Genomic DNA, 12624 nt, shown 5'->3' on the forward strand with positions numbered 1-12624 from the left:
TTTCAGCATCTCCTGTCGCAGTGATTGAGGAATGACAATTCTGTTCTGTATGAGTAGAAGCCCATTGACAACACTCAGCTCCGCTCTGATGGCTGACATTCACCACCAGGCCATCCTTCATTCAGATTCTCAATGACCTTCTGTCGAACTGTGTTCTTTTCTGTTTCAGCTGTGATCTGCTTGGATTTCATGTCAGATACAGGAAGAGATTCAGTGATTAGATTCACATCTGTCATTGTGAGCTTCACTCCATGTCATTGCCTTGGATAACACATCAGCTAACACCATGAGTTTCCCTAGTGTGTAAACCAATTCAAAGTCATAATGTTCTAGCTTCATCATCAGTCTTTGGATTCAAGATGACATTTCACTGAGAATTTTCTTGATTATCACTATTAAGGGCTTGAATGTTGGTAGACCATGAATATGATTGTGGAATTTCTCAAGTCCATAGACCAGACCTGGACATTCTTTCTTGATCTGTGCATATCGACATTCAGGTGACATAATTGCCCTTAATGCATATGCTACTGGCCTCCAATCTTCTCTTACAGCCTGAAGTAGTACCACACTGATTCCATCTTTTGAAGCGTCCGTGGATATTTTCATCCTTCTGGATACATCAAAGAATGTCAAAAGCACTGGTTCTGTGGTTAGGATGGTCTTCAGTTGTCCCCATTCTTCCTTGTGGTTGTCTGTCCACTTTAATTCACATTTGTCCTGTAACAACTTCCTTAGGTGAATTGTTTTTGGAGACAGGTTTGGAATGAATTTACCAATGAAATTGATCATTCCCAGCACTCTCAATATGTCTTTTTTTTTTGTCAGTGGCTCTAGACATCTCTAAAATTGCTTTTACCTTGCTCGTCTGGATCCTCACCTGCTTCTGACAATTTATCTCCCAGAAAGATGATTTCCTTCACACCAAACTGATATTTTTTTTCTGTTTAACTTTAATCTATACATGAATGTGTTATAGCACTTTGATGAGCTTCTCATTGTGTTGTTCCTTTGTGGATCCCCACAGGATCATTTCATTCATGTACACATATACATCGAGTCCACGCTGCTGAAGATCCAGCTGCGCTGGGTGGGTCACGTCTCCAGAATGGAGGACCATCGCCTTCCCAAGATCGTGTTATATGGCAAGCTCTCCACTGGCCGCCGTGACAGAGGTGCACCAAAGAAAAGGTACAAGGACTGCCTAAAGAAATCTCTTGGTGCCTGCCACATTGACCACCGCCAGTGGGCTGATATCGCCTCAAACCGTGCATCTTGGCGCCTCACAGTTCGGCGGGCAGCAACCTCCTTTGAAGAAGACCGCAGAGCCCAACTCACTGACAAAAGGCAAAGGGGGAAAAACCCAACACCCAACCCCAACCAACCAATTTTCCCCTGCAACCGCTGCAACCGTGTCTGCCTGTCCCGCATCGGACTTGTCAGCCACAAACGGCCTGCAGCTGACGTGGACATTTACCCCCTCCATAAATCTTCGTCCGCGAAGCCAAGCCAAAGAAAAAAAAATACCCCCTTTATGCCTTCTATGATGTGCTCCATTGTCCTGTGGAAAACTTCCAGAGCTGAGGAAGTTCAGTCAGGCAGATCAGCCAAACGATGTATTAAATGTACAGTGTTTTGTGCAATCATCAAGCAGTTTTATTTGCCAAAAGCTCTGGGATGCATCCAATTTAGTGAAAAACTTTGCACCCACCATCTCACTTGTAATTTCATCCCTCGTTGGAATCTGATAATGTCCCCTTTTCATATTGGCTTTCAAGCCCTTTGAGTCCATGCACAAGCATAGGTCACCATTCTTCCTTTTGACCCACACCATTGAATTCACCCATTTCATGGGCTCTTCCACTTGCTTTATGACCCCTAGTGCCATCATTCAGTTGAGTTTCTGGTTGAGCTTTTCTTTTAGTGGCACTGGAACCTGCTTCAGGGTAAACGTTATTGGCTGTGCGCCCTCTTTTAACTGTATCTTATAAGTGAATGGTAGAATTCCAAGCCCCTTGAAAATGTCTGGTAATTGATCCAGTATTTCCTCTACGTTGTTCTGTGATACACTCTCTTGATTGTGTTTGAGTTTTCACATACTTTTTAACCAAGGAGTGATTCATGTCCATCTGGGTCTACTGTGAACCTGAGGTGGTGCTCTTTATCTTTAACTTTCACGTTGAGTTTACATGTTCCTTTCTTGTCGATGCTCTGTTCATTGTATGCTTTGAGCAGTTCAGGATTTGTAAAGATGTATGGCTTTATCTTCATTATCTTAATGTCACTGTCAGAGATCAAATTGAACTTTGTCTCTGTGTCCAGCTTGAAAAGAATATTTGTTCTATTTGTATACAATGACACAGTCCACTTATCCTGTTCAACACTGTTCACTTTGGGCTCTACCATGCCCACAAAAAGTGTATAATTGAGAGTAGGTTCTTTGATAGGGCATACACTTTCGCTTCTGTCTTGCCCAGTGATTCTGCCCTTTGCTCTTATTACAGCCTTTCCCATAAGCTGGGCATTAATTTGGTCCATGTTTAGTCCCCACATAGTTTACAATTGAATGTCTCTCCATTTTTTTGTTGTTCGCTCTATCTCCTATCTTGTTTATGTGTGTATCCAGACATTGTGGCTACGACTATGCCTTTGTTTTCACTGGCTTTTACACTCTCACCGAACTTTATCACGTGCTGCGGAGCTATTTCACTGCCGTGGTATATCTTCACAGCTCCAGCTAAGGTCAGCTCTGTCTCTCACAGCAACCTCTCTCTCACTCTCTTGTCATTAATTTCGAACACAATTTGATCATGGATCATTGAATTTTTCAATGATCCAAAATGGTGTGTTTTTGCTTTTAAGTCTGTTTTTAAAAAAATGTGCGTGAGCGAAACACATTCTTAACAAAGGTTTCATTTTTCTTTGGTGAATAGTGTTCATCAAACATCTCAATAACCTTATCAAATTTGCTCTGGTCTTCTGCCTCGGCAAAAATAAATATATTGAAAACCTCTAGAACTTTTGTCTCTGCCACAGTAAGTAGCATTGCAATCTTCTGTGTATCTGGTTTACAATCGATTCAAATGGCTTGCAGGTACAGCATAAATCTTTGCTTCAACAGCCTCCATTTGTGGTCGACATTTTACAGCATCAGGGGTTTTTAAACTCTCCATAGTTTCTCTGCTGATATCAACTGTTACTCACTATGCACACTGTGGCATTTCTTTCATTCCTGTACACAGCAGCACACACCTGATGCTTCTTTTATTACAATAAAAAAATCTTATGTTTTTTTTTAAACAACTAGATTTATTAAGTAAAGCAAACAGTACTGAGACAGAATACATACAGGCAGGTCCTCATGTGGACTCATCCATCTTGAATCAGCCTAAGATGAAATACCATTCCCAAGGTGCAACACTCCCAGATGCCACACACTCTGTCTCTTCCTGGTGGTAGCATTTTGTCACTACACCTATCTTTCAGGTTGGGAAAGTTTGGAAGAATCCATGGCAAAGCAAGAATGAGAAAAGTCTCTCTTGCTTTTAGGTTCAGAAAGCCTTGGTTGAAAATAGATTCTTTACCTAGTCATTAGAAAGACTGTAAAATATTAGCCAAATTACAATGAGGGTATTGATTACTAACAAGCTTCATTGCAGGAATTAAGTCCCAATGTGTCTACACATTTGTGAAAAAAAATTACCAAGGTTTTATAAGGCTCATCCTGATTTCTTTGCTTTTCTATGTCTATATTCATTATGCTCAGGATGTGTCCCGACATATTTTCCATACACCCCACAGACCCTCCCCAAATATTTTTGTTTGTTATCCTGTTCTGAATTGTACCCCTGGTTTTCACTGCCTCTTTTTATTTTTCCTACTGAAACATAATATTTCCTAGTTGTCAACACAATCAACCCAGATTTTCTCTCCTCACAATTCAACAAATTTAGAAATTGAGCCAAGCATGTGTTGTGAGTGAGGAAACAGATTTGGTAGGTCTCAAAGGCAAGGACTCTGAACACAGTTTAGATGTAGGGAAGGATTTTATTTACAGAAGACAAGTGTGGGAAAATGGCAACTGATGCAGAGCACACACACAACACACAATGAACTGGTACACACAATGATCAGGGAAAAATCACTCCGATGCCCCACCACCCCTTGACTCAGTGCAGGCGCGACTCTATGCTACAAGGGGCACTAATTAAACACTCCCAACCCTTTTAACAGTGCATATCATACCAACACTTTCTCCAGCACCCTTCCACATTTCTAGGCTTGCTGTGAAGCAGGGAGGTCCCAAGCTGGCAAAGAACACATGGCACCTTTATAGTGATGGAGGGACAAGCCCACATCATTTACTGGGGCCCAAGAGCTCAGTGGCAGGAGGGTTAATCTAATTACAATAGCCAAATCCTAATATAGTTAGGTTGCTTTAATAGTATAACATTGAACAGCCTGGGCTTGTACCTACTGGAGTTTAAAAGAGGGGAAAAAACACTAGATGTCATCTCAGGATATGGAGCAAGTTTAGGACAGAGATGAGGAGAAATTTCATCACCCAGAGGGGGAAGGGGGGAAGGGGGAAAGGGGAGGAGGAAGGGGAGGAAGGGGGGAGGAAGGTAGGGGGAAGGGGGAGGAAGGTAGGGGGAAGGGGGAGGAAGGTAGGGGGAAGGGGGAGGAAGGTAGGGGGAAGGGGGAGGAAGGTAGGGGAAGGGGGAGGAAGGAAGGGGGAAGGGGGAGGAAGGAAGGGGGAAGGGGAAAGGGGAGGAAGGAAGGGGGAAAGGGGAGGAAGGAAGGGGGAAGGGGGAAAGGGGAGGAAGGAAGGGGGAGGGGGGAAGGGGGAGGGGGGAAGGGGGAGGGGGGAAGGGGGAGGGGGGAAGGGGGAGGGGGGAAGGGGGAGGGGGAAGGGGGAGGGGGGAAGGGGAGGGGGGAGGGGGGAAGGGGAGGGGGAGGGGGGAGGGGGGAGGGGGGAGGGGGGAAGGGGGAGGAAGGAAGGGGGAAGGGGAAAGGGGAGGAAGGAAGGGGGAAAGGGGAGGAAGGAGGGGGGAAGGGGGAAAGGGGAGGAAGGAAGGGGGAAGGGGGAAGGGGGAGGAAGGAAGGGGGGAGGGAGGAAGGAAGGGGGGAGGGGAGAAGGGGGGAAGGGGGGAGGGGGGGAGGGGGAAAGGGGGGAGGGGGAAAGGGGGGAGGGGGGAGGGGGAAAGGGGGGAGGGGGGAGGGGGAGAGGGGGAAAGGGGAGAGGGGGAAGGGGGGAGGGGGAAAGGGGGAGGGGGGAAGGGGGAGGGGGGAGGGGGGAGGGGGGAGGGGGGAAGGGGGAGGGGGGAAGGGGGGAGGGGGGGAAGGGAGAGGGGGGGACGGGAAGGGGGGGACGGGAAGGGGGGAGGGGAAGGGGGGAGGGGGGGACGGGAAGGTGGGGTAGGGGGAGAGGCGAAAACGGCTCGAGGCGACAGGACGCGGACCCTTGCTCCCATTGAGCAGTGTCCGCTCGCTGTCCCTCCCTCCCGTCCGTCACGCCGGCAGCGGTGGCGTCGCTCACGGCCCCTCCTCCCTTCCCTCCCTCCCGTTACGCCGGCAGGCGGGACGTGCAGAGCGGCGGGGGGGAAAGCACAGTCTCGGTGTCCAGGTAAGATGCTCAACCTTGCCCGGTGCTTGGAGCCGCGGAGCCGGAGACGGAGGGTTCCTGGCCCGCAGTGTTGAGCACCAGGGTCGCGGAACATCGGTTCTGGCTCAAATGACGGCGCCTGGCGAATGGGTCCAGAGCGGTGGCCACTGGAGAGATGGGGGCCTGCGGTAAAAATCTGGGCACGGAACAAGTTTCTCAACCTTCGCAGATTTCTGTGTCCTCCCGCTGCAAGTCAGTTTCATCGGATCGTTCAGCTGCCCCAATGAACAAGATTGTCTGATCCAGTGGGCGCTTTCTTGTCCTATTTCGAATGCATTTAATTTGGGGGGGGGGGTCCCCATTGTGTCTGACTCCACACAAGTGGGGGGGGGGTCCCCATTGTGTCTGACTCCACACAAGTGGGGGGGGTCCCCATTGTGTCTGACTCCACACAAGTGGGGGGGTCCCCATTGTGTCTGACTCCACACAAGTGGGGGGGGGTCCCCATTGTGTCTGACTCCACACAAGTGGGGGGGGGTCCCCATTGTGTCTGACTCCACACAAGTGGGGGGGGGTCCCCATTGTGTCTGACTCCACACAAGTGGGGGGGGGGTCCCCATTGTGTCTGACTCCACACAAGTGGGGGGGGGGTCCCCATTGTGTCTGACTCCACACAAGTGGAAACAGGCACTGTCACTGTCTGGTTTTATCATTAGAATTTCTCTAAAATCAACACACTTGGACCTTTGATAAGAATTAGTTGTATGATCCATCCTTTATTTTGAAACTGGAACTTTGGTTTTATTCTGTGGAAATTCCATCCTTGAATCCAGTCAAATCCATTTCAGAGATGGCCTCTCATTTCTCTTAACTCTGGAAAGACCCATCTGCTTCATGTCTCTTCATGGGACTATTATAACTTTCCTTGCCCCACTCAAAAAGATAAGCATATCCTTTAGTCAGTGCATAATATTCCAGATGTATAATTTCTGGGAGATACCTTTTACATTTTCTCCCAAATTTATGGATTGGTATATTAACACTTTGATTGGCAAATGATCCCATTTCAATTCAACAGTTGTCAGTATCTCACTGTTCAAAATAACGGTTGGAACCATTCTGTAATGTAAAACTTTGCAAGATCCAATATAACATTTCCAGTGACCATCTGTAAAAGACTGTAACATCTTCTCATTACATTATCAGTCTGCTCTCATGCTTGTTGCTAAATTATTCTCAAATTCAACTTTGTATTTCCTCATGAATGTCTTGGTACTGTGACAGATTATGTTGTGTTTGTATTGTATATACATATGTTTTTGGGAGATAAATTGGGGAAAGTTTGTTAGTGTAGGTCACATGCAAACACTTTAAAACAGATCTTATTTAAAATACAGGAGCCAAGAGCCTTTGCAAAAGTTTTGGGGAATGCCCAAGAAACGTCACTAATGGATTGTTGCTTACAAAAAGACAACAGATGAAAGAACTTGTCAGAGCCGCAGACTGTCTGGAGTGGAACTTGCTGTTCTATGAGTGTCATGTGGTTTTTTTGCAAGCAGAGAAAGTAAAACAGGTTTTCTCTCAGAGAGAGAGAGAGGGGGGAGGGAGATCAGTTCTGCAGTTTTACAGTCAGCAGCAGAAGCTGGGACTGGAACAGGACAAGTTGGCAAGCTTGTTGAAAACCCCATTTGGAAGACGGATTGTGTGTGCTTAGTTCAGCCTCGTCAAAGCCCTTGTGGTTTATGCAAGAGGAGAGGACTGGCTAACTAATGTTTCACTTGAAATAAGGGAAACAAAAAGGAACTCTGTGGTGACGTGAAAGAAAGAGGTTATCATCTGGAAAACCCTAAGGGGGCACGTTTTTCAGCAAGACACTGAAGTGGCTGATTAAAAGAAATAAGTTGTGGGTGTCCAGCGAGCAACAAATCTCTCTCTGAAAACTGACCTTCCTGACTGGTAACCATTTACCTTTCAACCCTAACCCTAAAGCCTGGTGAACTTTATAAATGTTAAATTCTGTGCACATATACGAATTGCCTGCAACTGTGAACTTGGAGGAATGAGAAGTGAGATTGGACTGTGAATCAAATAACTTTTCTGAACTTTACACACACATTACATATGAGTGCATAGAATTAGAAAGGGGGTTAAGTTAGGTTAGCTAAGTTAATAGTAATAAATTAAGGTTTGATTCTGTTTTCATGTTTAAAGATAATTAAAAGCAACTTTTTTTGAAGTAACCATTTGTCTTGGTGAATATCTATTGCTGCTGGGCTTATGGGTCCTCTGGGCTCGTAACAGTACACTTTGCTGAATTCTGAAATTTTCCCAACTTGGTGTACTTTTTTTAAAGTAACGTATGCTTTTTTTCCTTCAAACTTAAGAACATAAAAAACAGGAGCAGAGGTAGAACAATTGCCTTTTAAAGCCCTCTATCTCATTCAGGACCATTGGTTACACTCACAACAAATTTCTTTGTGCAGCTAAACACTGTATGATGGAAAGACTCAGTGGGTCAAGCAGCATCTGTGGAAGAAAAAGAATAGTTGATATTTTAGACTAGAGCCCGTCACCAAGTGAAGAATGCAGAGAGAGAAACCAGTGCCCAAATTTAAGAGTCTGTCTTCAGATTTCATTGTGTTGGAGCTTCAATGTATTAAAAACTCATGGTACTTCACAAAAGTATAACTTGACAAAATCATTATGCAACTGAGTACAAACTTAGTCAAAGAGGTCATCAGCATTCTGTAAGGGGGAGGTGAGAGGTCTTCAAATGCTTTTTCAAAAGCATCATTGGTAGTGCAAAGAATTTTGGCAGAACGCAGAAGCCAGAGAAATGCAGAGTTCTTAGAGAATTATAAACTGAGAGATAACAAGTGACAAAATTATTTAAGTGTGACGTTAAAATTTTAAATTTGTGTCCTGATGCTAATTCAGCTCATGATTTAGAGCACTGGTTTTCATACTTTTTCTTTCCACTCACATACCACCTTAAGTAATCCCTTATTAATCACAGAGCACCTGTGGCATAGGGATTACTTGAGGTGGTATGCAAGTGAAAAGAAAGAGTTTGCAAACCACTGGTTTAGATAAAAGATGGGTTTATGGTCCTGAATAAAGTGGATGCTGTGTAGTTTCTAGACGATTGTAAGATGGAACCTAGTCAGGCAAGTTTTAAAAGGCTTGAATCTAATAAATGGATGAGGGTATAAATAAAGTTTTCAGAAGCAAGTAGATTAAGACAAGGGCAAGGATAAGCACAAATAGTGTTTTAGAGATAGATATAGAAATGTTTATGGGTTTTTTTCTACATTTTTCTAATGGTGAATTTTTTTAATGTATTGTTTATACTTCAGTATCTTGTTTCAATTTATTTGTTACAGATAATACCCACGTGAATTTGGCATGGAAAATATGGAAGTCAAACGAAAAGGTGAGTTGAATTGTAAGTATTTGATAAGCCCCAACAAATAGTTACATGATATTTGATTAAATTTCAATTTTTACATTCTTTTTCCAGATTATACATTTCCAAAAGAAAGCCATTCTAATTCAGTGTTTCATGTGACACGTGAACACCTTGAACTGTTGGTGATTTGGTCGCACTGTCATGGCAATCAGTGCACATTTACCCCAACGTGGAGAGAGATCGTTGAAGAACACCAAAATGGAGTCTTTGCGATTCTGTGGGAGTGTGAAGCAGGTCACTCATACCACTGGTGGACTGGAGGCCTGTGCCAATTACCATGTGATCAAGATAAATCCAGAGGTCAGTTGCCTTCAGAATCTAAGCATTTGGAAGATGGATTGGCAACACCTGGACAGATACGAAAGGCAATTAGAACCAAGATGACTGACCATGATTTAACCAAAGAAACTGATCCATTTGATGATTCTTGCAAGTCTTTTCCACACAGCAATGTTAAGGCACCTTGGAATGGATCATCAGTTTCACAATCACTTCCTACACATCATTCATGGAGAGAAACAGCATTTGTTGGTGACAAAGGAAAATTTGGTGTTGGTGGAGCAGTAGGTAAAATATCATCTGGTAACAGGCCTGAAGTTGTATACATAAAAACTGAAAAAGAAGAAAGCACAGATTTTAATAAACACTGTGAAATCAAAGATGAAAATAGAAGTCAAAGTCAAGAGCTGAAGAAATATTATTTGAACAATAGATCCTTGGTTTCAGGGCAATCACCTGGACACTGTGTATCTTCACCTGATACATGCAATATGCCAAATGGCTGTAGAAAACGATCACCTTCATTTACTGATGACCAGTGCTCTGACGCATTGCTAATGTCTCACTGCAATAACAATAAAGTTCATATTACTGAGCTACACCATTCCCCTCAACCAGTGTCCCGAGGATCTTGCTTAATGGACACACCAATGAAGCAATTAGACTTATCAGCAGGGCATTATTGCGTTAAGTCAGCAAAACTGACAGATCAGGATCAGAGTGGTACAAATCTGGGGCGACTTTTAGATTCTGAATATAGTCAATCTTTGTCCCATAATCGTATAAATTCTGATGTTGACGAACCCGAGTTACGGTGTGACAGTCCAGTGATTGGGCAGGAGGAAATTGTACGTAAGTGCATTTTTGTTTTCACAACTTTGCAGTTGTAAAGCTGCTATTTCAGTAACTTACAGTGGCATTTATAATTAGTTTAACTGTAGAAATGTAATTTGTGTTCACATGTGTTATATTTGATAGCTTTTTTTCTGCAAGAAAATATGTTTATTTCAGTAGCTGTCTTAGATTTGCCTTTCTATCACTAAGAATACTTTTTAAAATCACTGTTTCATGTACAATACTTTCAATGTGAATTTGACACAAATGCTATCAGAAATACTGTAAATATTAGTATATAATGCGTTCTGTGTATAGTGTGACCACCCCCCCCAATTTTTGAGGGGAAAAATTTTTACCCCCGTGTATAATACGATCCCCCCTCCCCTCACCTGCCTGAGTTGCACTGGTATCTCTCCGCTCACCTGCCCACTTGGCCTCCTGAGTTGCGCTCGCATCTCCCCACTCGCCTGTCCGCCAGGCCTTCTGAGTCGCGCTCGCCTCGCTTCACCCGCCTGGCCTCCTGAGTCACGCTCGCGTCTCTCCGCCCGCCTGGCCTCCTGAGTCGCACTCGCGTCATTCCACCTGGCCTCGTGAGTCGCGCTCGCGTCATTCCGCCCGCTTGGCCTCCTGAGTCAAGCTGCCGAATACCACCTGTCTGCCCGGCCGGGTGTCCGAGTCGTGTTGCCGACTACCACCCACCGCCTGCAATATATTTTTTTTTAAATTTTACTCTCGTGTATAATGCAACCCCTGCCCCCCCCCCCCCTATTTTTGAGGAGAAAAAGGGGGAAATTTTTTTTGCACTAAACACAAATATTTACGGTAGGTTTGCAAGGTGATATATTACTTCAAGATACACTTTCTCCACAATTTATGGGAGTTTGTTTCTTGTTTTAATTTTATAAAGATGTAGATCTAAATGAGGAGATTTACCAGGATTTTTCCTGGATTGGAAAACCAGTCTTATGAGGCAAGGTTATCAGCGCTGGAACTTTTCTCTTTGAAGCGTAGAAGAATGAGAGGAGATTTGATGGAGGTCTACAAGATTATGCGAGGCATAGCTAGGGTGGACAGCCAGCACCTGTTTCCCAGGGCAGGATCAGCAAACACCAGAGGACATATGTATAAAATTATGGGAGGTAAATTTAGGGGAGAGATGAGGGGTAAGTTTTTTTTTTACACAGAGTTGTGGGTGCCTGTAAATGCCTTGCCAGGGATGGTGGTGGAGGCTGAAATATTGAGGGCATTTAAGAAACTCTTAGACACATGGATGAAAGAAAAATGAAGGTTATGGGGTAGGAAGGGTTTAGTACTTTTTTTTTGGAAGCAATATATGGGTTGGCACAACATCAAGGGCCAAAGGGCCTGTACTCTACTGTATTGCCTTCTTCACAGTGTGCTAGTTCCAAAGAGGTCTGATTTCCAGGAACTCGAAGGTACTAGCCTTCTCCACCCCTGTCCTAGCAATGCAAACAGGTCCCTCAGCTTCCTCTTCCTTAAATTATTATGTTCCTTGGTCTTGTTGACATTGGGAAAGATTTTTCTGGCATTAGCCAACCAGATTCTTGATCTGTATCCTGTTCTGACTCAATATTTACAGTTATTTGGCCATCAGTGGTGGTGTCATCACTAAACATTGCTTTGGAGCTGAACTTAGCTACACAATCATGAGTATATAGGGAGTAGAGCAGGAGACTAAGCATGCAGCCGGTGTTGATGGTCAGCTTAGAGGAGGCAACATTGCTAATGTGCACTGATTTGGGTCTGCAGAGGAAGTGAAGGCTTAAATTGCAGAGGGACAAATAGAGTCTTAAATCCTTTGGTTTGATTGCACGTTTTTCTGATATGTTGGTGTGAATCCCGAATTGATGAACAACAACCCGATGTTGGTGTTCTCGAGGTCTGAATGATCTAATACAGGGTGGAGGGCCAGAGAATGGAAGGCTAGAGGGTGGATGGCATCTGTTGTTGACCTGTTGTGATGATTGATGAATTGAAGTAGGTTCCAGGGTCTTCCTGAGATGGGACAGGGGTTAGAACATTACAGTACAGGCCCTTTGACCTACAATGCTGTGCCAATCCATATAAATCTATTCAACTAACTAAACATTCCCAACCTCACACTCATAACCCTCTATTTTTCTTGCATCATTATGCCTGTCCACATGTCCCTATCATGTCACCCTCCACCACCACTCTGGCAATGCATTCCAGACACCCACTACTCACCTCTCAAACCACTTCTTCACAATAGTCTCAAGTTTCACCAGCTGATAGTCATTGAGGCAGGTCACCTTGCTCTTCTTGGACACCAGAATAATGGGTACCTTTTGAAGTAGGTGGGGACCTCGAGCAATTTTAGCAAGAGGTTGAAACTATTTGCAAAAACCCAAGAGAGTTGGTTCACACAGGTTTTAGGAATGTGACTCAGTAC

General features: G+C 44.3%; 1 protein-coding gene across 4 annotated transcripts in view; it reads left to right on the top strand.

Annotated features, from left to right (window-relative positions):
- The first annotated feature begins 5533 nt into the window (after positions 1-5533).
- The window catches only part of LOC138762761 (uncharacterized), a 56700-nt gene continuing 49609 nt past the window's right edge, over positions 5534-12624 (top strand). For 2 of the 4 annotated variants that reach the window (XM_069936333.1, XM_069936336.1), the window contains exons 1-3: positions 5534-5626; positions 8989-9038; positions 9126-10205. In XM_069936333.1, coding sequence (XP_069792434.1) covers positions 9011-9038; positions 9126-10205 — 1108 coding nt within the window. In that variant the 5' untranslated portion in view covers positions 5534-5626; positions 8989-9010. Of the gene's footprint in view, positions 5627-5657; positions 5858-7002; positions 7562-8988; positions 9039-9125; positions 10206-12624 lie in introns of those variants that run through there. The other 2 variants (XM_069936334.1, XM_069936335.1) reach the window with 2 other exon arrangements.

The sequence above is a fragment of the Narcine bancroftii genome, chromosome 5 (genome assembly GCF_036971445.1).
Source record: "Narcine bancroftii isolate sNarBan1 chromosome 5, sNarBan1.hap1, whole genome shotgun sequence".
NCBI lineage: Eukaryota > Metazoa > Chordata > Chondrichthyes > Torpediniformes > Narcinidae > Narcine > Narcine bancroftii.